Here is a 27,777-nt window from a genome sequence, read left to right as displayed (position 1 = left end):
TTGGGTAAGTAAGTCAAGCGTTATGGGCCTTCTACCGTCTTGGCCCTGAGGTCTGGCCCTGCGCCAGCCCTCCAGCATTTTCCAAACAACAAAATGTGAACAGGGGTCAACGGAGAATAAGGCTTTAGAAAAGAAGGATATCGCCGCCGAATGGATATTGAGGGTTTTGGGAGCACGACCTAGATCTCGAAGGTAAACCATATACTCTATGACTTCTGACTTGGATGGCGGCCTGCCCGGCCTGAACCGCTCCTTCTTCCTGCGGAAGGATGTAAAGTCAAGCCATGCCTTGTTATAAGATTTAAGGGTGGAAGGAGCCAGTGCGGATAATACTCCCTTTATTGCTTCTCGTTGCCAATACTCCAGAGGTGCTCCGGAAACGGTTGCGGCTGCTGCTGTGCATCCGGCGCCAATGAGCGAAAGCGTTCCATCTGGAAACGAGATAGAGCATCTGCAATGTTATTGTCTATACCGGGAACAAATTTGGCCGAAGCGTGAAGGTTCAATCGCAGGCATGAAAGGACGAAATACCGCAAAAGCGAAGCAACTCTAGGGGAATGCGCAGATTGCCTATTCATAACCGAAACAACCGCTTGGTTGTCCGTCCAGAAACAAACTCTATGGTTTTTAAACTGCTCCTCCCATATGTGGATTGCAACTACAATGGGGAAGAATTCCAGGAAAGTCAAATCACGCAGTATTGGTTTTCCCTGCCAAGCGGGAGGCCAGCGCTGGGCGCACCACTGCCCCCTGAAGTAAACACCAAAACCTAAGGATCCGGCTGCATCCGAATGTACCTGAAAATCGGACTGCAGGACCAAGGTATCGTGCCACAAAGATATGCCGTTAAAACCATCTAGGAATTGCAACCAAACTTGAAGGTCCGACTTTACGGCCTTAGACAGGCGAACCCTATGATGTGGAGACCGTAAACCCGCGGACAGCTTAGCTAGATGTCCGCAAAAGGGTCGGCCGGGGGAAACTACACGGCAGGCAAAATTGAGGTGCCCCAGAAGGGATTGAATTTGTTTTAGGGTGACCTTCTTTAAAGGCAGCATTTGGCCAATAAGTTCTTTTAAGGCAACCAACTTCTCGGCTGGTAAGCGAGAAGTTTGGGCCAAAGTGTCCAGTTCGATACCGCGACGGCTGCAGAGAGAAAAGGGGCGAGCCGAGGGCTGCCCCGACCTTAAGTGGCCTCTGTAAGGCCCTCCCCTGACGCCAGCCGATTGGCTGGTGGGTGTGGGTGTAACTCAGGGGGAAATCCCAGCTTCCCGCGAGGCTGACGCCAGCCCCGCGGGAGTGCGGGCGGGTCGAGAGCCCACAACCCCACCCCCTCCCGATGGTCGGTAGTGGCACTGTCTCAAATATACACACCTCATCTGAACTGCAAAGAGAATGTGACTTAGGTTTTCCCTTCAGCTTAAAGCTCATTTGAGAGGAAAAGCACCAAACAGCAGTAATTCTCCAGAAACTAAAGGATAGCTCTTCATCGGGAGGGGGGGGGGGAAGACATTGTGTGCACACAGATTCAAAATTGGTGGTGAGAGTGCAGGTACAGCCATAAACAGGCAGGTAGTGCCTTTTATTTAGAGCCCCAAAGTCCTGTCCCCCCCCCCCAAAAAAAAAACACAAGCAAGCTTTTGAGTTTTGATAAAGTCTTCATTGGGCTGGATCATGCTTGAATGTGTCACTTACAGCCTTTGGTGCTAAAGGAAATCAGTTTGCACCAATCAAGCTAAGCTTGTTAGCACTGTCCCTATGACTATACCCCATAGATCTGGCTTTGTCAAAACTGCTCTGTTTTACAAGTACAGTGGTACCTCGGGTTAAGTTTGTTCCGGAGGTCTGTTCTTAACCTGAAACTGTTCTTAACCTTAAGCACCACTTTAGCTAATGGGGCCTCCTCCTGCTGCTGTTCTCATCCTGAAGCAAAGTTCTTAACTTGAGGTACTATTTCTGGGTTAATGGAGTCTGTAATCTGAAGCGTATGTAACCCGAGGTACCACTATAGTGGGAAAGACAAAACGCTTATTGTCAGCCACACAAACTGCAGCGTGTGACAACATTTTACATTCTTATGTGTATAGGAAACAAAATATGAAAGAGGTGGCTAGTGTGTGTGCACACACCAACCCACCCACCCACACCTCTTGGACCTAGTGAAGGAGATCTTATTGAAACGGCTTACTTTTCCATGGCTTCTCCATCCCTACCCTGTCAAATCATAGATAGCATCTGCCTCCATTGACTGAATCATTAAAAACTATTTTAAAAAACCCTGATCAGCACAATGCAATGCAAGAGCACCACTTATCACAGGCACAAATCCTTATGGAGTCCTCATGCTTTTTACGTGTGATCGCCTTGAAACCATCAGCAAACTGTAGCTCACCCCTGAATCCACAGGTGTGTCCTGCGATTTATTGTTGACTTTGTCATCTACCCATGTGAAGATCCATGAGTAACTGTGCTTTGGATCAGTGTTTTTGTGGTACTGGCAAGTATCAGATCAGCCTTAATTTAATGGGTTTTTCTTTTGGGTGGACCCCCACGTAACATAATGTAAATTCAAGAAGATCTTTTTTAAATTTTACCCTAAAGAAAAGCAAGGAATCTGTGTGTGGACTTTTGTTGTGTGCACTGCACATAGATAAACCATGGATGACAAGTGAGCAGAGGAGGTCGTGCCCACAGCATGCTCTCAAAACCCCAAATGCACACATGGGGCCTGATCTGCAGTGACTGGCAGTGGCTCAACAGGCATTGCCCCTACTTGGAGATTCCAAAAACTGAAAAACAGGCCTTCTGCATGCAAAGATCATATGCTTGATGTGGCTTAATTATGGAAAGTCTTGATTTCTAGGCTTTGTTTCCTCCTCACAGTGGTACCGCCACCAAGCTTGGGGAGGAGGATGAACCGGTGTTTGTTCTGAGCGATGGTGACAGTGCATGTAAGGAAGCATCCTGTTGACTTTTCATGGCTGCTGCTGCAAACCTCCTCTCATAGACAGCTTGTCCTGCAGCAGCTGTTGGAGAGCAGGAGGAGGAGAAGGAGATTCTCCTACTGTTGAGGCCTTGTGTGGCATACCAGCTCTGAGGGGTAAGCAGAGGGCAGGGCCACCTTGGACAGGAAGAAAGTGGGAGAGGAGCAGAGAAGAGCACAAGTCCTGGCAGAGCATCCTCCTCAGCTGCACCTTGGGTTCAATGAGTCTTACTCCCAACTGTGTACAATCTTATAATCAACCCTGGGAAACTATTCAGAGATGATAAAGGCATTCTACCTTATCTTGAGCCTTGCGCTTTCTCATTTCCTTGCACCCCACTGTTTTATTTAGTTCAGTCCACTTCCCCTCATTAATTTTCTTAGGTATTCTTTCATTTTCTGATCTCCTGCCTTGTATTTCATTTTCTTATGTCTTATCCCAAAAGATTTAAAATTGGGGAGGGAACGCTATGATAAAATAGCTTGGGGATAAGGATTGCTGGGGTGATGCCTTCAGAATCAAGCAGCACAGCTTAAACATAGGAGTGAATTAGACATAGAGATGTTAGGGAATATTGTTAAAAGAAGAGCATTATTTGTTTATCTGATTTTTGCCTGAATGACAATTCAAATTTTGCTGTGCCAAATAACATTTTGATAAGCTTACGAGAACAGGAAAGTGCCAGAGAAAATGCTTCAGTCTAAAGTTAATTAAAGCTGTAATATCACTTGAGAATGTAGATCTGTTGACTGGTTTTTCTGGCCAGATTTCAATGAACTTCACACAAAATAATCACTTCCTGGGGTAGTACAGCATCTCGCATTATCAGGAAGATTATGGATGACAGCTGGGCTGGTTGATGATAGCGGGGGGAAAACAAGTTTTGTTAGCTGGAGAGATTATAACTATGCTTCCCAGTAGCGTAGATGGTTAAAATAATAATCACCACCATTAAATGTATATATATTTAGCAATCAGAGCTGAAATTCAGATGATCTGGAAATCTACATATGGAAAAATGCATATGGAACTTGATTATTTAATTTCATTAGTTCTTTCTTTCTAATTCTGAATGCTGATCCCAAAATAATCTTTTTATGCACGAGGGGTTAATAATTGATGGAAAATTTGTGGTTTTTGTTTTATTTTGTGCCTTGCTGGAATAATAGAAGAAGCTGTCAGTGACAATGGATGGAATGTTATGTACCATCTCATATGTGGATTTATTAGCGATGCTTAAAAAATTGCTAACAGGCTGATGTTATGTACCCATTATATGTATTGTACACATCCATATGTATGTATTTTAGCTGCTGTGCTGCCGGCAGCAGTTTCTGGTGTAAAAACTGAAGAGGAACACATTGTACTCTGCCTAACTTGCATAATAATCACTTGTAGCTGTGCTTCCTGGCTCCTAAACTCTAAAAAACCCTACCTATAATATATATATATATATATAGAGAGAGAGAGAGAGAGAGAGAGAGAGAGAGAGAGTTGTTTCACCCTTCTTTCAAGGAGCTCAACATAGATCTTCTCTCCCCTCCCTGCCCCCTGCCCCCTGCCCCCTGTGAGGTTAGCATAGGTTGAAGGGCAGCATCTAGCTTACATTCCTATTTGTTTACATTCTAACCATTAGGCCACATTGCCTCTCAATATATAGATAGTGCTTGTGGGATGCAAGTAGGTACCCAGGCAGATAGTGCTTGGTCCTGATGCATTTTTGTCCTACCTTGCTCAAATGCAACTCTGTTTCTTTGTTGTAGGTTGCTTTGAGCATGATTTGTGTGTGTCTGTGGAAAAGTGTCATACAAATAAAATGAATGAATGAAGGTGGCATACATGCTACTCTCCTGCTATTGTACCCTCACAGAGGTAGATTAAACTGAGCTATAGTAACTGGTTCAAAGGCACCCAGGGATCTTCATGACAGTGGTGACTTGAACCTGGGTTTCCCAAGTCCTAACATACACCCTAAAAAGCATGCCACTCTGGCCCTTTGACTGCCCCACAGAACTAGAGCAGCAGGAACCAGAAAAGGACATGATAACCCAGAGATCGAGCCTGAATGATCTCTACATCAAGGGTGGATCCAGGATATAATTTGGTGGGAAGCCAATGTAAGCTGGCACATCAGGAATAAAGCCAAGTTAGAACCTAGTGAGTTATGAGAATAGCCTGCTAGAAGTTGGAAAGCAAAGTATGGAACTCTGGTACAAGCAAGACATGGGTGCAACAGCAGTCTCCTCTTGTGCAGTTTTTAGCACCTCGTATTCAGAAGCATAGGGACGCGGGTGGCGCTGTGGGTTAAACCACAGTGCCTAGGACTTGCCGATCAGAAGATCTGTGGTTTGAATCCCCGTGACAGGGTGAGCTCCCACTGCTCGGTTCAAGCTCCTGCCAACTTAGCAGTTCAAAAGCACATTAAAGTTCAAGTAGATAAATAGGTATCCTCCTCCGGTGGGAAGATAAACTGCGTTTCTGTGCGCTGCTCTGGTTCACCAGAAGTGGCTTAGTCATGCTGGCCACATGACCTGGAAGCTGTACGCCAGCTCCCTCGGCCAATAAAGCGAGATGAGCGAGTAACCCCAGAGTCGGTCATGATTGGACCTAATGGTCAGGAGTCCCTTTAACTTTACCTTTATTCAGAAGCATGCTGCCTCCGACCGTAGAGAGAGAATATAGCTCTCAGGGTTAGTAGTCCCTGACAGCCTTATCTTCCATGAATCCGTCCAATCCTCTTTTAAAGCCACCACTCCTTCTTGTGCATGAAATTCCATAATTTAACTGTATACCACAACTAGGCTCTTGCAACCCTGAATCTTCCAACGTGCAGCTTTTTCTTGGGTTGGGGATAATGTCCATGAGTTCTAGTATTACAAGGGAGGAAAACTTTTCTCTGTCCACTTTCTCCACACCATGTATAACTGTATACACACCTCTGGGTGGTCAATGTATACACTTGGGGTGGCCTCATGGATGCTTTAGTTGAGATTCCTGCACTGAAAGGAGATTGGGCTGGATGACTCTCAAGGTCCCTTCCAGCTCTACGGTTCCATGTTTGTCTCCTCTTACTCTTTTCTCTAAACTAAAACGGCCCACATGCTGTAATTTTTTGACACTGCCTTTTCAGACCATAATAATTATAGCTTGATAGAACTATTTTTGCTGGGCAGACCATTAAAATATATTCAGAGGCAAGGGCTTCACTGTCGCCCTTCCCGCTTGCATTACCTTCAGCAAAGCTGCCTGCATTATGGACACTTGCCATCCCTAAAACCACCACTTCGCAGTAGGCCGCCTACCTTTCAGCACTCTCCAGCCTTGTCCACAAGCTGTTGTGTTTGTGTGTGTGCTTCTTTTTAAAATTAATACCTGCTCTGAATTGATAATACCTGCTCTTCAGATGACTTAAAATTTTAAAAATAAAAGTTTTTTTTTAATAAATCAATCAATGGCACGTTGAAGCAATATAGCCATCTAAAAGCAAGTTTAAGACCACAGATCTAGAAAGGCGCGAGAAAGAGTAATTTCATTTATACTTAGGTCTCAGCTGGAAGAAACTGAAGCGGTTGCGTGCCTAGCCAGAAAATGCCTTCGTTGACAGCAATGGGGTTCTGAAGTACCTCTAAAGGTACATGGAGGAACAAACGAAAGTAGTCATTTAGGTACTCAGTGCCATTAAATGATTTAAACAATGAAACCTTATGCATCAGAGTAAAGCCCGTTGAGTGCAATGGGGCTCATTCCTTAGTATGTTTTAAATTTCAGCATTAACAGGTCCCTCTGTACCATGGGTAGGCAAACTAAGGCCTGGGGACTGGATCCAGCCCAATCGCCTTCTAAATCCGGCCCATGGAGGGTCCAGGAATCTCTGTGTTTTTACATGAGTAGAATGTGTCCTTTTATTTAAAATGCATCTCTGGGTTATTTGTGGGGGCTGCCTGGTGTTTTTACATGAGTAGAAGGTGTGCTTTTATTTAAAATGCATCTCTGGGTGATTTGTGGGGCATAGGAATTCGTTCATTTTTCTTTTCAAAATATAGTCCGGCTCCCCACAAGGTCTGAGGGACAGTGGATTGGAACCCTGCTGAAAAAGTTTGTTGACCCCTGCTGTGCCCAGAAACAGACTAAAAGGGTGTAAAATAGCTGCAACATGTTTAAGGTAGCAATCTAGCCATTGTATTTTTGAATTAGCTGCAGTTTCTGAACTGCTTTCAAGGCAGTCCCACACTTAAATTACAGTAATCCAGTTAGGATGGTTCTAGGGCAAGCCTTTGTCTGTGCAGAATGAGTTGCAGCTAGTGAAAAGGTGCTGTACATTTACAGAGGCTACCTAAGCCATCAAGCCATCAAAGACAAAGCTGAATCTAACAGTACCCTCCTTGTTCTCCTAGTTGTTGGGTTTTTTGTTTTTTTTGAGGGGGTGCAGGGTTGCACTCCACCTAAACAAGTTGAACTGTCACCCAGGAATTCATATGGCTGCAGTGCCTGTCGCAGGTGAGAAGCTGAAATAAATTGCCAGAAAATGCCCTGAGCATGAGGAATCTGGAAAAAATTCCAGAGCCCGGCCCAAGAAGGGTACATGGCAAAAAGTATAGAAGCTTGAGATTTCTACTTTTAAAATTGAGGTTTCTATTCCTTATAGGATAGAAGCTTAGAAATTTATCCATGTCTTCTTGCTACTTTTTTCCATTTAAATTATTGGAATTAGGCAGAAGTGGGGAAGTAGCTCAGTGGTAGAGCATATCCTATCTTGAACGCAGAAGGTTCTACCAACTCCTAATAGGGCAAGGAAAGAACCTTCTGTCACACCATGGAGGACCCTCATCAATCAATGAGGACAGGTAAAAAGGTAAAGGACTCCTGGATGGTTATGTCCAGTCAAAGGCGACTCTGGGGTTGTGGCGCTCATCTCGCCTTCAGGCCGAGGGAACAGGCATTTGTCCACAGACAGCTTTCTGGGTCATATGGCCAGCATGACTAAACCTCTTCTGGTGCAATGGAACACTGTGACAAAAACCAGAGCGAGCGCACAGAAACGCCATTTATTTTCCCGCTGCAGCGGTACCTATTTATCATGTTGCACTAGTATGCTTTTGAACTGCTAGGTTGACGGGAGCTGAGACAAAGCAATGGGAGCTCACCCCATTGCGAGGATTCGAACCGCTGATCTTCTGATTGGCAAGCCCAAGAGGCTCAGTGGTTTAGACCACAGCACGACCCGCCAATGTGGACAATACTAAGCTAGATGGGCCATTGGTGTAAGGAAGTTTCTATGTTTGAGAGAGATGCATTATGCATGTTAAATTTTCTGCCTTTTTCATTTAAAAAAAACATGATACGAAACATCCCTTTGAAATTGGCCATAACATGAAAATAAAGCTAGAAACAAGAATGAGAAAGTCTGGCCAAAGTGTGACTGGACATGGAATTTTACCTGTAGTGGTTAGTGCCTCAACAGTTCTTTTTATATGCCCCTTGAGGTCTGTCTCTTGCAACTATATATAAACAAGGGTCTGTGGCCCCTCCCTTCTTCATGCATCACCATACACAACACATAATAATTCCACAAACCCAATGGGAAAAATTGTATCTTTATTGGCCATATTAAATATATTATCTATTTGATAGTTACAATTTAGTAATACGATGCCTGGCAGGTTTAACATAAGTATGAAATACAGCAAAAAAAATTAAAATAAAAATACAAGAGAAAAGGGGATCTAATACATTAATGCCACTAGAGTACATCAGCCTGGAATGTATAGTCGTAAATATAAAATTCTACCATTATGTTCTCCAGTAAATCATCTGGACATATAAACATTTGGTGGCAAATACAAATACAAATTAAACTTTAAACTTTCCAGGAAGTCATAATTTTGGTTAGTATTTATTCAAAAAAACCTAATTTTTTTTTTAAAAAAATTGTATCTGACATACTATTGCCAATTAAATAAGACTCTATATTCCCTCCCAATCATTTTTGTCAGAGAGTTCAGCAAAAACACACCCTTTGGCAACAGAAATCTGCTGACAATCTATTGTTTTATATAAAAAGTGAAGTATGAAAGAAAATCAGGTTGTAAACGTTCCTGTGAACTAAAAGACACTAACGTTTGTATAAAACTCTTTCGAACATTGACCATTACAATATATGATAAACTTAAAAGTTCTTCTACAAGTAGAACAATACATTCAAACATAGTTTCCAGAATTTTTTTAAAAAATCAAAATAAATAGATCACAAAAAGGAGAGTACATTTTTTTTTTTGAAAAAGATTAATTTCAGATTGCACCATATATCTACTTTTAAGATAGTTAAGTGATATGTGTGTCTGTGTGTATGTGTCTGTGTTTCCACCCAGGTGTGAAATGCATACGCAATGCCACAAATCTTAAGTTACCATTATGAACTAACAGCCAGTTGAGAAACACTTTTATGATGTTCTGTTGTCTGAAACAGAGGCATCTCAAGCTAAACTGACTTACACATTACATCCACTGTCCCACGTACAAGTGCAAATGCTCTGATGTTTCATAAAGTATAACTGTTAGGTTTCTCTTATTAGTTAAACGGAACAAACTTATTAGTTTGAACTTGGATTTATTTGTCCAAAATGAAGTAGGTTGATTCCAGCTTTCGAAGGAGCGTGAATGTAAAGACAACATTTAATTACTTATACTTCACAGGTACCTGCTGCAGAGGCTTGACAAAGAACAGTCTTATGTAGTGCATGATATTCACCCCCCTGTCCCCCCAAAACAAAACAACAACAACACTATTCCACCCAAAGCCAGACCTGCTACTGAAGATTTCATCACATAACTGAAAAGACTTTGGAACCACAAAAACAATGGAATATGAAACTGCTACCAAGGAGACAGCAATTCCCTTTAAAAAATTTAAAACTTTTTTTAAAAGCAAGGTTCATTTTCACATGTGACTTGATCAGTTGGATTACATTGGAGAGAATCCCAAGAACTTAAAAAAAGTGAAAAGAACCGACCACAGTTTGAATCTTTTTTTAAAAAATTTATGTTAAGAATAGTACAAAAAGCATTTGCTCAGTTTGAGCCAAATAGTGGAACATTTATCATAAATGCACTTTTTGTTCTCATTAAAGACAAAAAAAATTCTGTGCTTTTCCTCTGAAAAAAAACACGCCGCAGTGGTGTTCAATCAGAAGCACAGGGCGTTACTGTTCTCTCAGAGAGTGAACTCTGGTTGGGCCTACAAGTTGCTTACCAACGAGAGAGAAAGCATTTCATTCAGAAATGTTACAGTATAGAAGGGGGAGTATTTTGCCACGTTACATACCAATGCAAATCCTTCTGTACTTAGGTGAATCTTGGTGCCTTGAGGTGCTTTTGATAAAAAAAAAAAACCTCCTAAGAATGCAGACACCTTCTATGACCCTTGGCTCTTGAAGTGATAAATCTAACTACTAGAATCCCAAAGATTAAAATGATCAGAAAAATAAAAGTATCACTAAAGTAGAAGTTGCTAAGATTTTGGTTTCGTTTCTGTCTACAGTATATATCTGTTGTGGTATGCTCTAGCAATGTTCTTTAATACAGTACTGTTCTAAGCCGAACCATCTTTGCTGCTGTATATCTCCCATGTGCAGAGACTTGGGCTGAAGAGGCTGAGCTCCCCCCACCACACCAATCCTTTTTTGGCTTTGAATAAAAAATTTACTGTGAGAATTTTCCAGCTCTCTGAGAATCACAAGTGCATATTAAGGCAGCTTGCTTGCTTTATTTATTTATTTTGCTGTTTTCAACAGCTAACCCTGATTAGAAGATGCATAACTATGTAGTAATAGGGATTTTCTTCTGCTCATTTCTTCTTACCCCTCCACCCCTGGGAAGGAAGAGTTTGTGGTGGAGGGGGTGGGAGGGGGAGAAGTTCTACCTACCCAGCCTCACTGTTAAAAGTCCAGCAGCAAAAATGGAAACGTGGGTCTTATACAATCATTCCCAGTTAGCATTTTAGTTGGAATTTACATAAATACCCAAGGCATAAAACTTCTGTATGAAAAATAACAAGCCGAGTATTGAAGTCGATCCGCAAGCTCACTCGCTTACGATCACAAAGTACTGAATGAGAACAGCAAATGAAATGGCAACTATTGCAAAGATGACGAGAAGCAGGAAGGCAAACTGTTCGTCGCTGAGCGCCTTCTTGCGTTTCGTGAGGTCGGGGCCGGCATCTGTGTTTGGTGCTGCTGATGCCTGTTTCTGAGATGAGAACACTGCGTAAGGACTATATGGTCCAAAGAGTTCCTGGGATCCAGTGCCGTCATTATGCTGGCGTCCAGCACACACCCTGAATCGGTATTCACAGTTATTCTGAATGTTGGTAACACGGAATGAAGTCTCTGGTCCCTTGTATACCTAAGGAAGGAACAAATACATATGCATCAAATTTAAAACACATTCAAGTAAGTTCTAAGTGCTACTAAATAGGAATGTACGAGGCTGTCAAATATAGACTGTCAGATCACAAGCCCATCTAGGTCAGCAAGGATGGCCAGCAGCTCTCCAGTGTTTCAGACAGTGGTCTTTCTCAGCCCTATCTGGCGGTGCTGGAGTTTAACATGGGACAAAGAGAAGGTTGTAGATCACTTGGCACTTCAGACTAGAATAGCTGGATCTGCCTGCTCCAACCTATTGCGTTTTATATGTTTTGGACTACAACTGGAAAACCATCTGGAAGGCAACAGGTTGGGGCAGGCTGGCCCAGTTCATTTTTCAACCCTACTCATCCACAAAGTACAATGTTTTGGAGTTTAAAATAATCACAACCAATTATCACAACCAACGGGGCTTGTTTGATAGGAACATGATAAATGTAGAATTTACAGTCACATTACTAGAGACTTAAGTCTTTAGAAACAGGGGCGTCAACCTGAATAAAATATTAAGGGCGCAGGTAAGCCCCACCCCACAAAATTAATTGCAAGATGCAGCATGCACACAAGGACATAATCTGAATGGCAATGTTAATCAATATTTTATTGGGGGGTGCAAAGGGACCTTGGCCGCTAGTAATTGGCTCCTACATTTAGAAATGTCTTCTATATGGTAAAACATTTCCAAAGTGCAAGGACTTCTACACTTCTTTGCTACTGAAAAAAGAAAAGGAGGTGGATGGTGGAGCAGGATGTGATTTTGCAGTTGCAAAGAAATGGGTATGGGAAGTTAGGGATAGACTGGTGCAGTTAGTAGCACTGATGCTACCATTTGGGACTGCAGCCCAAATTATCACCTCAGTGAGAACTAGGCCAGTGTCCAATAATGGACCTGGGTTAGTCATGTCCATTCACTCTGGTGGGTGTACGCTGAGTAGAATCGAGCACTGGCTACAACCTAGAGTCTTGAAACAGTGGTATGGAACCTGTGGCCTTTCAAGTATTGTTGGGACTCCTATCAGGCCTTGCCAATGTGGTTAAGTATCAGGTGTGACAGAGTTGAAGTCCTCAATAACTAGAGGGTCATTGGTCCCCTCTCCCCTGCTTGGCAGTTTCATTAATTCTGCTACCACAAATAACCACAATAATGTTATTTTCTTCATGAGTTGGATTTCCTGCTCAAGAGAATTGAGGACACGTATGAGAATAATGCTCAGGACCACCACCTTCCGTTCTGGAAAATTCTAATTCTTAAAATGAGACAGCAATGACAACAATATTTTTCAAAGGGATATATATATATATACGTATATATATATATACGAAAATATATATATATATTTTCGTATATATATATATACGAAAGCAAATATATATATATATATATATATATATATATATATATATATATATATATATATAAACTAAGGGCACATGCTTCTTCCCTGCTTCAGGAAATACCGTACACAACACCAGGCTTCTGAACACATAGTATTTTGATCTTGCGGTTCAAAGAAATACTAAAATGACCTTTTGCCACAAGTTTAAAAAATTACCGTATTTTTCGCTCTATTGGACGCAGTTTTTCCCCTCCAAAAATTGAGGGGAAATGTGTGTGCGTCCTATGGAGCGAATGCAGGCTTCTGCCATAGCCGTGCACAACCCCTCCGGCAGGGAGAAGCTGCACGGGGCTATGGCTTCTTTAGCTCTGCGCAGCGTCTCCCGGCAAGGAGAGGCTGCAGGGGGCTAAAGGGGAAGGCAAAGCAGCGAGCGGGATCCATCCCACTCGCTGCCTTGCCTTCTTCCATAGCTGCGCGCAACCTCTCCGGCAGGGAGAGGTTGTGTGCAGCCTGTACGCTGCTCTTTGGGGCTGGGGGGGGGGAAATATTATTTTCCTTGATTTCCCCCCTAAAAACTGGGTGCGCCCTATGGTCCGGTGCGCCCTATGGTGCGAAAAATATGGTACGTAAGAATCAAGACTTCTCAAACAGAAGAGATATTACCTGATCAACTTCCCTCCCACAGGCAAGCTGTAAAATGTAAACAATGGCATCACGTTTCATTGGCTGTAAAGTCTCCCATGTGACCTCACAGGCGTTATCTCCCACTTGTTGCACTTTGGGTGCTGAAAAGAGGAAATTCATAACTCAGATCTTAGAAATCCATTTAAAATGTGCATATTCTCAGCTTGCAATGTAAAACAGCATATGCATACCTGTGGTCCTTTCCATTTAATTAGAAGTTTGGCCCCAAGAAGAAGAAGAAGAAGAAGGAGGAGGAGGAGGAGGAGGAGGAGGAGGAGGAGGAGGAGGAGGAGGAGAAGGCCCAAGGCTGGCTTCTTGGTACTGAATTTTAAACCCTTGCAAGACAGAACATGTCCTCAACTGGTGGCAAAATGACCTTAATATGGGAGCCAGATAAGCCTTTATGGGAAGATTCAATCACTGGAGCACTACAACCAAAAAGGCCCTGTCTTTAGTAGCCACCTGTTGTCACACCTGCAACACACCTCACTTAGTGGGGGGTTTGTTTCAGTTTCTTGTTTTATATTTCTTGTCTGTGAGCCATGCCGGCAACCCAAAATAGAACAAAACTGGTGTGTGCATAGAACTTGTGCACATTTCCAAAGTGTAAGCAAAACACAGTAAATGTGACACTTTAAGGCAGACTAAGCTAAGGTCCATCTCACCAAGATGTTTCTCCCAGCGATAAGGAAGGTACATGTAGAAGATTCTGGTTTCATCCCCAATGACTACAAATCACAGGTACACTACCTTTCTACATGGAGGCTTATTACATTCTGTGCCAGCACTGTGTTACCACTCTTTGAATGGAGGTATTGCCCTGCATTGCCTCTAACATTGGAATCCCCACTTCCAAGTTTCCCTTGCTTAAATAACATATGATAAAATGTCCTCACCTTTCAGAGCAGGTGGTGTAGATTTGGTTGTGGTGAACGCGTAAACTTTAGAAAATTCTCCATTACCAGCATCGTTGCATGCTTGGATTCTAAAGTAATATTTAGTGGATTCGCTAAGCCGCTGCACTTTGTACGTGTGACAAGGTCCACTGTAGATAGTAACGAATCTGCAGGGTTGGGGAAAAGATATGTATGTTATAGACTCCGAAGCACAGCTAATTATGCCTGTTTGCTTCTTTTCAAGATACACAGTCTTCTTTTCAAGATGCACATTCTGATAAGTTGGTCTCTTCTGCTCTTTATTTCCTTGATTCCTGTAGCTATGTTAATCTCCAGAAGAGGAGAAACACTGTCAAGTGGCAACTACTGAGCAACATTTGAGGGCATTTTTTTAAAAAAGGCTTATCTATGCTTCTACATGATCCAAGTGGCATGATGTTTTGGAGTGCTCCAACTACCAACAACTACTAGTCCAATTACAGGAAGGAGGCTTCTTTTTCATTCAGATCAGATTCATTCATTTCATTCATTCATTCTCTTTATGTGGTAGACAGTGAGACTATGTCTTCCATCCTCATCCACTCAGTACATACGCTCTTCTGCAGACGCCACTGGTTAGCTATGTGCAACTGTAATGATCTATTACTGTTAATTTATATGCCAATATAGGCTTCGGGGCAGTTTACAAGTATAAAAAGCAATCTAAAAGCTGTACTGCCCAGGTTGTGAGATGGATTCTTAGGTTCTACCTAGAATAGTGTTGGCATGATGAGAGACCTACACACAAATGTTTTTGAATGTTAAGCCTATGAATAACCCCCCCAGTGGCAGACACCATCAAGAGGGGTGGGGAGGTGATCTCTCATTCTCCACTATGGGTAAGTAGGAGAGTGATCTGGGTATGCATGTTGTCCAATCTGGCATCTTCTGAAACCTTGAAGGGCTCCTGAATATTAAAAACAAAACAAAAACTCACTTGATCATGAGAACCAAGACACAGGCAGCTCTCACCTGCCAGCTTTAACTTCCATCTCGAGGTTGAAATGTGTTGTACTGGTGGCTACAGCTCTGCCAGGGCCGTCACCCCATTTTAGCTTAAGGCTCTGGTAACTAAAGACCGCGCATTCCATTTGTGGGGGTTGCGGAGGTAAAGGCTTTGTTTTTGCTTTAATGTGGGAGCTGAAGGGACCAGTTCCGAGATTGTTAAAGGCTTGGATTCGGATTCTAAGAGAGAATGAAGGGAAGAAAACTTGTCATTAAGATAAAATTATTGCTTAGTTGTTTTTTTAACCACAACTCATTGCAGAGGTGGGTTTTTAAAAACATTTTCAAAGCCACAGGACTACAATGATAAACAGAAAATGGTTTCCTGCCAACATCCACTTTGTAGCATCCATCTGCTAGGGATGCTAGAAAGACAGGACTCACGTACCTTAAGAACAGGTACATTTACCCCAATCACAACTGTGCAGTGTGGAGCCATCTCTTCTACACATCACGCTCAGTGATGTGCTTCAGATATCACATTAAATCAGGCTCAGCCCTATACAAAACTCTGTGCTTGCACAGCATTGTGCAAGGCAGTGTTTTGAAAAGGGCTTCTGAAGACCACTGTGGGCAAAAAGGGTTATATCAGGTGACTGACCCACCTGTCAAATACATCCCCATGAGGGATGGTTCACCACTCTTCTAGTGTCGGTCAATAAAGTAAAGTATATTATGCACAGCGTGATGTTATGCTTTGCATTTTGATTACTTCGTGTTACAAGGGAGGGGGCGCTCAAACATGGAGTTGCCCCTTTCAGCACCTGCCAGTCATCTTGCTTAATTTCTGCCTAAAGTGAAACTGAGGCAAGCAAAACAGCCACAGGGTGCCTCCTGTATTTCAGCCCCTGTAACTGCACCTGATAAATGCATATTAGATTTTCAACATTAAGGGAGCTTGAAACTTACTTTTAAGGAGAAAGGTTAGGCCCAAGTGACATAGAAATCTGGATATCTGTGAGCAATTCAAAACTTGACAGGTAGCTACAGGGACTGCAAATATACTCTGAGCTGTGTCTAGATGAGGAATCCCCTTTGTCCTCTCGGGTTGCTTTCCCAACCAAAATATTGCTCCCTTCCACCTCAGCAGCTTTCCCAGCCACAGCAGAGCAAGGAAGTGGACAGAAAAGCAACCAGGAATTCTTATTGGGAAGATGGGCTGTTGAAAAAGTATTAAGCAGAACCACTGCATTGTTTAAACCCACAGCCCCTGCGTCATAATGAGGCTGTTTGTATGCCCCCTGAATCTAATTTAGCTTGACTGTTGCATTAAGTGTGTGCCTGATGAAGCTATGTTAATCTGAAACTGAACTGTCTAATCACCTGTATAAAGTGTCAGGTTGCAGGTTCTCCAGAACATGGCTTGTAACTTTGTTGACAGTTGAGACTTGTCTTTCCCCATACTCTATATTGTAGCCAAGGATCTCTGCCCCGTGGCAATTGGGCTCCTCCCACTGAAGAGCAAGGCACTTTGAGAGAGGAAGGCGGGCTTCCATCTGGTCTTCTTTGAGCAAGTGCAATACTGTCACTGCAGCTGGTACGGAAGCCGGGGTTGTGACCATGCTAGTCTCCCCAAACAATCCAGCACCAGCTATATTCGCGGCCTGAAGGAAGATGAAGGAAAGGTGTTAAAATAAGAGCAATAGCTAATTCAACAATTCAGTAGTTGACACAGAATTCTGCTCTGAAGTTGGAAATGTTATTATACAAAATAAGAAGAAGAAATGACCACTTGTGTTGGAGAGAGCTTCCTTATTTGGAAGAACTCTAGATCAGTGTTTCCCAACCTTTTTTGGGCAAAGGCACACTTGTTTCATGAAAAAAATCTCGAGGCACACCACCATTAGAAAATGTTTAAAAAATTAACTCTGTGCCTATATTGACTATATATACAGTGGTGCCCCGCAAGACGAATGCCTCGCAAGACTGAAAACCCGCAAGACGAAAGGGTTTTCCGTTTTTTGAGGCACTTCGCAAGATGAATTTCCCTATGGGCTTGCTTCGCAAGAAGAAAGCCTATAGGGAAATCTCCAGGGACCTCTTTTAAATGCTGGCGGTGGGGAGCAAAGCCTTCCCCCCCCTCCGGCCTTCAGAAGAGGTCCAGGAAGGCCGGCGGGGGCCGAAAGGCTTTGCTCCCCACCGCCAGCATTTTAAAAGCAGTCCGGGATAGCAGGGAAGCGCTTCCCGCTATCCTGGATGGCTTTTGAAGGCAGGCGGGGGGAGCAAAGACTTTTGTTCCCCCCGCCTGCCTTCAGAAGAGGTCCAGGACCTCTTCTGAAGGCTGGCGGGGGGTGAAAGTCTTTGCTCCCCCCTGCCTGCCTTCCCGGGAGAGCGGAGAAACGCAGCGTGTTTCTCCGCTGTCCCGGACAGCTTTTGAAGGCAGGCAGAGGGGAGCAAAGACTTTCGCCCCCCGCCCGCATTCAGAAGAGGTCCAGGGCCTCTTCTGAAGGCGGGCGGGGGGCAAAAGTCCTTGCTCCCCCCCTGCCTGCCTTCCCGGGAGAGCGGAGAAAAGCAGCGTGTTTCTCCGCTGTCCTGGACGGCTTTTGAAGGCAGGCGGGGGGAGCAAAGACTTTCGCCCCCCGCCCGCCTTCAGAAGAGGTCCAGGACCTCTTCTGAAGGCTGGCGGGGGGCAAAAGTCTTTGCTCCCCCTGCCTGCCTTCCCGGGAGACCGTAGAAACGCAGCACGTTTCTCCTCTGTCCTGGACGGCTTTTGAAGGGGGGGAGCAAAGACTTTCCGCTCTCCCGGGAAGGCAGGCACGGGGGAGCAAAGACCTTTGCCCCCCGCCCGCCTTCAGAAGAGGCCCTGGACCTCTTCTGAAGGCGGGCGGGGGGCGAAAGTCTTTGCTCCCCTCTGCCTGCCTTCAAAAGCTGTCCGGGACAGCGGAGAAACACGCTGCGTTTCTCCGCTCTCCCGGGAAGACAGGCAGGGGGGAGCAAAGAGGTCCTGGACCTCTTCTGAAGGCGGGCGGGGGGCAAAAGTCTAATTCTAATTTCAATGAGTGTGCCCTCCCACGGCACACCAGGCAACGTCTCGGGGCACACTAGTGTGCCGCGGAACACCGGTTGGGAAACACTGCTCTAGATCTTGCAAACAAGGGCTTGGTTACAAAGGTTGAACCTTTTTTTAGCTTGGGGAAAAAAAGGTATGTGTTGGGAACATGGCAGAGACAGGGGGGTGGGGGATTGAATGGTGCAGACAAAGTGGACGATTTTACTTCCCCTGTTACTGGGGCTGCCAACCTTTCTGGACCAGATGGCACTTTTTGAATTTTGAGAGTGTGCTCTGGGTGCCAGTCACAAAATAGCTGCTAGGGGAGAAGGAGGGGCATAAGAAAAATGGCTGCCATTGGGAGCATGGCCTAACACAAAATTAGAGAGGCAGTTGCTTCTGAAAACTCATGCTTTATTGAAAGTTCAAAAAGTACATAATCATATGTGCATTAAACATGATGTGACGTAAATAAAAGAGAGAAAAAGAAAAAGAGAATCAGCACCTCCGCAGAAGGGAAAATAAAGGGTGGGAGGGGAAACCCCCCCAAAACTATATACTTTACAGTGGTACCTCGGGTTAAGTACTTAACTTGTTCTGCAGGTCTGTTCTTAACCTGACACTGTTCTTAACCTGAAGAACCACTTTAGCTAATGGGGCCTCCTGCTGCTGCTGCGCCGCCGGAGCACGATTTCTGTTCTCATCCTGAAGCAAAGTTCTTAACCTGAGGTTCTATTTCTGGGTTAGCGGAGTCTGTAACCTGAAGCGTATGTAACCTGAAGCGTATGTTACCCGAGGTACCACTGTACTAAATTGTTATTGTACTTCACCAGATCTTAACCTATTACTATTGTGAGAATGGATTCCAAATATAATTGAATTTGTCCATGGCAAGTCTGTGTTTATATGCAAGTTGTTGATATGTTGTGAGTTGGATTGAACTCACAGTTTATTTGTAAGTTTGATTTATACATCCTCTCATTCTGTAATTTTAGCAGCTTCTTCTTCTTCTTCTTGTAAATACTCTCAACCATTTTTACCTGACCTTTATATTGTTTCCAATTTTCCAAAGATGCAACAGACAGCTTGTTTTCAGAACGAGCAGTTGCATTTTTGCTGCATTTTTTGCATCCAGACTAGTGGAAGAATCGAATTGTGCCTCATGATGCAATATGACAGAATCACCTACTTCTAGCAGAGAGGGGTGGATAAAGTGAGAGCCATGGGCCATTGAGGATGCTCTGGGGTCAGAAGAGTCTTGAATAGTTTAAAAAAAAAAAAAAAAATCTTTCACGCAACACAGCTCTGGAATTACTGAGCTAACTTCCTGTTTAAGATCTCATTAGAACAAATAGCTCTTGAGCAAAAAAAGGTGGATGCATCCAGATTTACTTACCTGAACTCTGCAATAATATGTAGTTGCAGGTGAAAGCCCTCTCACTTCATAGGTCAGAAGAGGGCCACTGTATATTATCTGCATGAATCCTTCTACTTGGCCCCATTCTAATTTGTATTCAGTAACATCTGCACCATTGCCTGCTGGAATCTGAAGGAAATAAACCCAAAAAGTGAAAATTCAAAATTTCTCATTGATTGCAAACATATTCCATGTATATTCCTGTAGCACAGGAGAAACTTATTGAAAATAAGACTGCTGGTTTCTAACCTAATCCTTCCATTAGGACACTCCGTTATTTAAATATGTATACGCCACCTTTCTGCCTGATGACTGAACGATAGGGAAGGAAAAGCTGACGATAGGGAAGGAACATTAAGACACAACACTGTTTTTTTAAAGGCATCAGCTGATGAACACATTGACTACATAATGATGGCTTCCATCCAGTTCTTGGTGCTACTCTTAATCTTTGCCTTTTAATCAAAATCATGGCCTACATGCAGTTGCATGGAGCCTCCCCATAGCTTTTAGGGCTGCATTTAGAATGAGAAGCAATCAAAGGTGAAAGAGGATCCCCAGGGTTCTCTGTGCTATGCTCAGCCCCTGCTACAACAGTAGGAAGCCAAAGCTGATTGAGTTAGTTCAACCAACCAGTGGAAATGCAATTCTGCAAAGTCCCTTTGAAGATGGCTACACCTGCTTTTCTCTAGACCAGGGTTCATGGACTGCTACAAAGAAAAGCACTCACAAGCAATGAACTGCATCAGACAGTCCAGATACGATACAGGAATGGGTTTGGCTAGTGCCAAATTAGAGGGGGGGAAATCAGTCACAGTGCTCTATGGATGGTATTCAATGAAGTTTTACACAGAGCACACCTGCTGAAATTAATGGACCTAACTTAGACATGTTTATTTCAATGAGTCTCCTCTAAGGAAAAAATAGTTTACAAATCTATTTGGTTTACAAAAATGGCAAAGCAATATATAGTTGAACGCCAACTATATAAAGAATTTAACAAAAGAAACAATTCCTACAAATTCCTTCTTTCTACCATCTTCTGCTTTCTGAGATGAAAATGCAAGCATGTAAACAAGTAAGGGCTGTTGTAGTTAGTAAAAGAGAGGCTACCAAACAGAATTATTCACAAAATCCTGCATTTATGTGAAATGCGCAAGAATCTGAAGTGCCATACTGAAACAGTTAGTGTGCCCTATGGATTCATTGCTTATGCACACAAAGGCTTTTTATTATTAACAATTGTAAACTGAGAGTTTTGCAATTCACGTTTATTTCAATGGGGCTTGAATAACAGCCATGGAGTAGATGAATTATATGTAAATAAACAACATACCTCCCATGTGGCTACTACGCAAGTAGCTGTCTTACAAGTTAGCACAGGGGCGCAACATGGTTCTGGGGGCCCTGGAGCTGTAGAAAGCTCTGCCTTTTCTGAGGAAGGACCAAGCTGTAGGGAAAGAGGACCCCAAGATTAGAAAAGACCAAAGAGATAGACCAATTCAATATTCTTACAGACTGCCAATGGTGTACAACTGTCAAACTGGGAATGTTCTTTCTCTGGCTACTGAACTGTTGAGTCTATTTCAGTAGCATCCATTACAAAACTGGTCTTCTGACTATTAGCCCTCCAAACTTTGGATCTGAAGCAGAACCCTTAGTAGTTTACTTTTGACATGCTGGCTTTTATGTGATTTTCCTATAATTTTTTTTTTTATTAAAATTTTTTCCATGAAAAACTCCAATCATATCCATTTACACATCACATATTTTAGCTTATTGGACCTCCCTCAACTTCTCTGACAATCATTCGTAGTTCAAATCCTATCTTCACATTCCTTAATTTTAATATTGCCATTAAATACTATATTTCTGTCCTTATTTGCTTTCTAACAATATTCCTTGTATTTTCACAAAGCTTCTTTAAAGCACACTAGCGTTGTACAGTCCTCACATACAGTTTTCAAATACTCCGTAAATTTTCCCCAGTCCTCAAAAAACCTGTGATCCTTTTGGAATCTGATTTTCCCAGTTAATATATCCAGTTCTGCATAGTCTGTTAATTTTGTCCTCCATTCTTCCAAAGTCGGTACTTCTTCTTGTTTCCATTTTTGGGCCAACAGTGTTCTTGCTGCGGTGATTGCATACTGAAAAAGTTTACAGTCTCTCCTATTTATGTCCATTCTTGTTATTCCCAGCAGAAAGGTTTCTGGTTTCTTAACAAAGCTATATTTTAGCATTTTCTTTAGTTCATTATATATCATCTCCCAGAACCCCCTTACTTTCTTACAATCCCACCACATATGCATGAATGTACCTTCTTTCTCCTTACATCTCCAACATTTGTTACAAGTTTTGTACATTTTTGCTAATTTTACTGGTGTCATATACCGCCTATATACCATCTTCATAACATTTTCTTTCAATGTGACACATGCTGTAAACTTCAGGTTTTCATTCCATATTCTTTGCCAATCATCCATATCTATGTTATAACCTAAATCTTTGGCCCATTGAATCATGACCACTTTTACTTCCTCATCCATTGTATGCCATTCCAACAGAATTTTATACATTTTGGAAATTATCTTACAATCATTATTGACAATTTCTGTTTGAAATTTTGAGTCTTTTTCTTTGTACCCTTTTTCTTTCACATCCTTTTTAAACATTTCACTTATTTGATAGTAGTGCAACCAATCATAAACATGTTCTTTTACTTGTTCGTATGGTTTTAATCTCCACTTCCCCCCTTCCTTCACCACCAAATCTCCATAGGTAATCCAGTCACTTCTCATATTAATTTTTTTAACACCTATAACCTCTAATGGGGATAACCAATGTGGGACCCCCATTTCTAATATATTTTTGTATCTGTCCCAAACTTCCAATAACGATCTCCGGAAGATATGATTTTCAAATGATTTATAACCCTTTTTCTTTTCTTTCCAAAGGTGTGTGTGCCATCCAAATCTACTGGCTTTTATGTGATTTTATTTATTATAATTTAAGACATTTCTAGACCACTTAATTGTAGAGTTGGAATTGGAATGGATCCTGAGGACCATCTAGTTCAACTTCCTGCAAAGCAGGAATATACAGCTGTCCCACACAGGGATCGAACCTGCAACCTTAAGTATTATTAGCAGTACAGTCTAACCAACTGAGCTATCCTGTTCTATTCTCATTTATAAGAGGTGGTTGACATATTAGCAATGTAGCACGGCTGCATCTTATACTGATCTGTTAAGTTTGCATGAAGGTACACATACATCTTCTAGTGCGATTCCATCAGGCATATAATTTAAATACAGTCGTACCTTGGTTGTTGAATGCCTTGGTACTCATCTGGTACTCCAGAACGCTGCAAACCCAGAAGTGAGTGTTCCGGTTTGCAAACGTTCTTTTGGAACCTGAACGTCCAACACAACTTCCGATTGGCTACAGGAGCTTCCAATCGGAAGCCACGCCTTGGTTAATGAACATTTTGGAACTTCTGGAACGGATTCCGTTCGATTTCTGAGGTACCACTGTACATGGGAAGAGGCAGCCATTATAGAGCAGCGACACCTGAAAACCTACTGGTTTCTTTATGTTCTGCCCTTCAGGTTTACTCAAGGAAAGGGATTCAGGATTCCTACAGTAGTTACTGCCTGAGAGACTAGAGCTCCCCTTAGGCCAATTTGGCTCTTGGGAACCTCCAATCTGCTAGGGCGGGAGGGGGGGAAGCCTGTAAGTGATCAGTTGGAAAGGCTGAGTGAAAGACTGGAGAGGCAAGCCTCTAGAATCTTCCCTTCTCACAAGCTACTTTCCATCTAGTTCTCCATTTATTTCTCCTTCACTTTAAAATGGAAAACCAAGAAAGTTCTCAGGTGCATTCAAGAATGGGAAAAGAGGCTTTAATATACTCAGGCTGAAATTATTTTAAAATCAGAGAATAAATAAAAATTTAGTAACTGACACAGACTGCCCTTCTAGATTGAAATAAATCTCTGCAGAAAAGAAACAAACAAACAAACAAACAAACAAACAAACTGAAAAGGGCACCAGTCCTTCAACCAGTGGCAATTGTTTCTGCTTTGAGATCAGAATGGTATATAGTCATTTGCCTGGATTAAAAATCACCACCAGAAGACCAGGCAGGTAAGAACATTTACAAACTCCATTCCCCAGGCATATTTTAGGCAGATGCAGATGTGTGGGGGCAACAAGACAAGCAACGCTTGCCAAGGCTGTTTGGGATCTCTCAGATTCCATTTCAAATTCAAAATGACCCAACTAGTGGCGGCAGCTGAAGTAAATTGGAAATGGAGGTCATAACAAATAGAGGCATTGCCAGGGTGCAACAGATAAAAGGGCAAGCTAAGCTCTTTATTAAGCCTGAAATATGGTGTGGGAGGATGACAGTAACATGTGCTGCCTAAATAGTTGTGGCCAGGTCATCATGCTTGCATGGGGAAAATATTTAAACACTGGCCAAAATTCAACCTTTCCAGACAAGTTTTCAAAACTATATGAAACTTAGATTTAAAGGCATGCAAAAATGATAACAATGCATACCCTGATCTGGATTTCCTGCTTCTACAACCTACCCACCCACAGATAAATTCTATAAGAAATTTGTTGTTATGAAAAAAGACTTTGATGAGATACCCCAGCTTTGTTGGCTGCTTGTGTCCAGAAACAGTATGTCCTCCCAGGAATGAGACCATTCACTGTGCATTCTGGCATCTCGCCCCGGTATATTTGCCTGCGTTCATCTCTGTCACCTTCTGCTATTTCCAGAATGTACTCTGTTATCTCTGAACCCCCGTCGATGGCAGGGGGATCTGTAAAATAGGAATACAAGTCATGTTTTTGGAGAAAATGTAACCTCAACTATGAGTGGATGTTAGTTACTTTTATTGCCTTATGATTGCCGCTGCCACCACCTTTAACAATGCTTGTCAGGGAAAGTTGGTGAGGCTGCTGGAAAGAAGTCTTTTCTTAGGACAAAGGTCCAGAGACCCCAGCACCACCCAGGCTGAGCTCAGCCCAGCCCACTTTGTATGGTTTTGTGCACAAGATATTTATGGTGTGATACTGGTTTTTTAAAAATAAAAATATATATTTGATGTTTAGAATGCAATTTTTATTTTATTGGCTCCTTCCAGCCTTGTGAGCCCCTCGGGCAGGGTCAGTGCCAACTTCAGGTGGCCCTTGGCATGGTGCTGTTAACCCCTCCCAATCCAAATTATGGCTGTTAAATATACTTTTCCTCTGTTACGACTGTGACAGCAACACTGCTCACTGCCCTCTCTGCAGGACCCCGAGGCAGCATTTTAGTGATGAGCAGGCAATGGCAGTGCAACTTTTAAATGGGAGCCAAAGTACCTGCAGAAGCTGTTCACCACCTTCATCTACCCAAAGTACAATGCCTTGACCTATGATTTTAAATCTATTGAGTTTGTAGAGCTATAGGCTGGGTTACTGGATTTGGGGGATCAGGCTGGTGATGGGCTTCTGGCCATGTTTGAGCTGGTTGGCCTCTGGCTCTGCATTCTAAATAATTAATATTTAGAAAAACTAGTATATGTCTCTCTGAGCCCCTGGGGTAGATGAAGGTTAATAATAATAATAATAATAATAATAATAATAATAATATCATCTATGCCTCTTTTGCTGATCCAACTTGCAAGTGAATGCCCCCCCATTTCCTGCCAGATCTTACCCCAAATAAGACTGAGTTCCTTGGTCTTGGGTCTTGCAGCCAGATATGGAGAATTACATGGCCCAGGAGGAACAGCTGGTGTCTGAACAATGAGTATATCAGAGGCCTAGAAATGAAGACACATATTGGCTTACAGGTGTCGAAATACAAAACATCCATTTCACATACACTTCCAACATGTTCTTTCAAGCAGTGCTCTCTCTGTGTGTGTTAACTCTGCCTTCAGAACATGACAAGTCTGCACCAAGCTAAACCCAAGTTCTGTGCCTTCACTAAACCTCCGTTTTTGTTGTTATCGTGATGTATTCTGCATGTGGAAGGACTGTGAAATAGGGCGGGTCCTATACTCCAGTAGGTAGCAATCCTTCTAAATGTGACAATTTCAACCATGGACCCAGGGGCACAGTCTTGAAGGCAGATGATGCAACAAAGCTGCTGACACCCAGCAGGTCTGACCCATGTGAATGTCACCTTGAGTTCCTTTGTGTGCAATAAGTAAGATAAGACACTGCTCATCTACTTTTAAAGTCCATATTTTGCAGCCCTGAGAGACCATAAACCTGTTTTTTTATATATTTAATTAAAATGACTAGATGAAAATGGATATTCTAAGGATATTGAATTCTATGGATAACAACAAATTTTGCAGCTTTTGGTGCACTTGCTGTGTATGGTGAAATACACACATCCTGCTCCCCCCCGCCCCAAGTGTTTTTTAAAGGGACTTCCTTGCTCACCTGGCTTTGGCCACCTCTACCAATACAGAAGACCCTCAGTCTGTATGACGTACCAGGGCTGAGCTGAGTGCATACATGTTCTCTCATGGAACCACTACATGCTACTTCCCATTTACTCCCTAAGAGAAGAATGAAATATCAATCAACAGTCGGGGGGGGGGGGGGAGAAAGAGGGAAATGGACTTTCGCAACATTACAAATGTGGCAACTGGAACACCAAGAGGACCAAGGAGAGGACATGGATAGGGCTGCACCTCAGTGAGTCCCTGGGAGTGGATTCTCATTCCAGGCAAAGGAAAGTCCTTCCCACAGATGACAAATATTTGTTGCTTTCAGGCTTGTGCTTAGCAGCACACGATGAATATAAATGGTTAAGAAGTCACTCGAGGATCCAATCTTGGCTAAGAAGTGAGTGCAAATATATCAAAACAAAATTACTATCTCTTAAGTTTTAAGTTAGACAAATCCAGGAGTGATCCCTGTCACGTACAGAAGTGAAACACAGACATGATCATAACTAAGCAAATCATTTAACATGTTCGGTCACTTACCAACTGATGCTTCTGAAATTTCTAAAACATACACGGAGATGTCTGACCCTCCATTATCCTTTGGTGGATCTATAGAAAAGGCAGAATTTAGAAATGAAAAGAAGCTCTTGGTTTAAAATAAACACAACTAGTTCCATCACAAATGGAATTTTGGTCAAAATAAAGACCTGTGCTCAGAAAAAGGAGTCAGAGCTGAAAAATGACCCACTGTTTGTTTGATCCCGAGCCCTCCACCAGGTAACTATAGAGCCTTTCCAAGTTAAAATATCTGTACTGTTTTGAAAATTTGGCATTGAGTGACAAATGGCCATGCACCAGATGAGCTGCAGTGTATGCAGGACCTAGGTCCCCCCCCCTTCATTCCATGTGGGAAGCAAAGAAAAAATGAATTATGAGCAATACTGCACATCTATACATGCATGCTAAACAGGCAGCGATCCAGGCAATCGCAAAATGCATCAGCCCAGACTAACGAGCCTCTTGCTCATTACTTCTGTGCAGTTAATTAAATGCTCATAGAGAATCAGCAAAGGCAGAGAGTTGAAGTGTAGCCAGTGTCTTTTGTTTTTATGCAACGGTGCAGATGGAGTGGGTGGTAGGGGAAGAGAGAGACCTGACTGCATAAAGTTATAGTTCACTTACCCCAGGTAACTTTCGCATTATGTGAATGGATCCTTCCCTTTACAGCTGGTTTACTTGGAGGTCCAGGTTTGTCGGGGATTGTGCTGAATTCTACTACCTCACTGGGGGCACTTTTACCTTCACTGTTGTGAGCAAACACCTGTCACATCACAAACAGAACAAACATCAGCTTAAAAACAAACAAGCTTGCATTCAAATGCCTCTATAAAAAGATCACCAAGAGAGCCCTGTTGGAGCATAGCAGATGATCCATCTTGTCTAGCATCCTGCTTCTCAGAATGGGCTGCCACATGCCTCTGGGAAGCCTGCAAGCAGAAAATCATGGCAAAGGCTGCTGCTCCCCAGCACTTTCAGTCACCTAGAAGC

General features: G+C 42.8%; 2 protein-coding genes across 4 annotated transcripts in view; one reads left to right on the top strand and one right to left on the bottom strand.

The window, feature by feature from the left end:
* Positions 1 to 27,777, top strand: part of LOC309333993 (growth hormone secretagogue receptor type 1-like) — a gene marked incomplete at both ends in the record, with an annotated part of 87,060 nt that overhangs the window by 8,006 nt on the left and 51,277 nt on the right. The gene's annotated exons all lie outside the window — the stretch shown is intronic.
* FNDC3A (fibronectin type III domain containing 3A) overlaps positions 8,564 to 27,777 on the bottom strand; it is a 58,007-nt gene continuing 38,793 nt past the window's right edge. For all 3 annotated transcript variants that reach the window (XM_081847895.1, XM_081847896.1, XM_081847894.1), the window contains 12 exons: positions 27,412 to 27,550; positions 26,770 to 26,838; positions 26,219 to 26,337; positions 25,482 to 25,587; positions 24,425 to 24,600; positions 21,108 to 21,221; positions 19,751 to 19,900; positions 16,689 to 16,969; positions 15,333 to 15,545; positions 14,322 to 14,488; positions 13,405 to 13,526; positions 8,564 to 11,384 (listed from right to left, as the gene is read on the bottom strand). In XM_081847895.1, the coding sequence (XP_081704021.1) occupies positions 11,064 to 11,384; positions 13,405 to 13,526; positions 14,322 to 14,488; positions 15,333 to 15,545; positions 16,689 to 16,969; positions 19,751 to 19,900; positions 21,108 to 21,221; positions 24,425 to 24,600; positions 25,482 to 25,587; positions 26,219 to 26,337; positions 26,770 to 26,838; positions 27,412 to 27,550 (1,977 nt within the window). In that variant the 3' untranslated portion in view covers positions 8,564 to 11,063. The remainder of the gene's footprint in view (positions 11,385 to 13,404; positions 13,527 to 14,321; positions 14,489 to 15,332; positions 15,546 to 16,688; positions 16,970 to 19,750; positions 19,901 to 21,107; positions 21,222 to 24,424; positions 24,601 to 25,481; positions 25,588 to 26,218; positions 26,338 to 26,769; positions 26,839 to 27,411; positions 27,551 to 27,777) is intronic.

This window comes from Podarcis erhardii, assembly GCF_964252035.2.
Source record: "Podarcis erhardii genome assembly, chromosome: Z".
Lineage (NCBI taxonomy): Eukaryota > Metazoa > Chordata > Lepidosauria > Squamata > Lacertidae > Podarcis > Podarcis erhardii.
The sequence above is the reverse complement of the archived record's forward strand: the minus strand, read 5'-3'. Positions and strand labels throughout refer to the sequence as shown.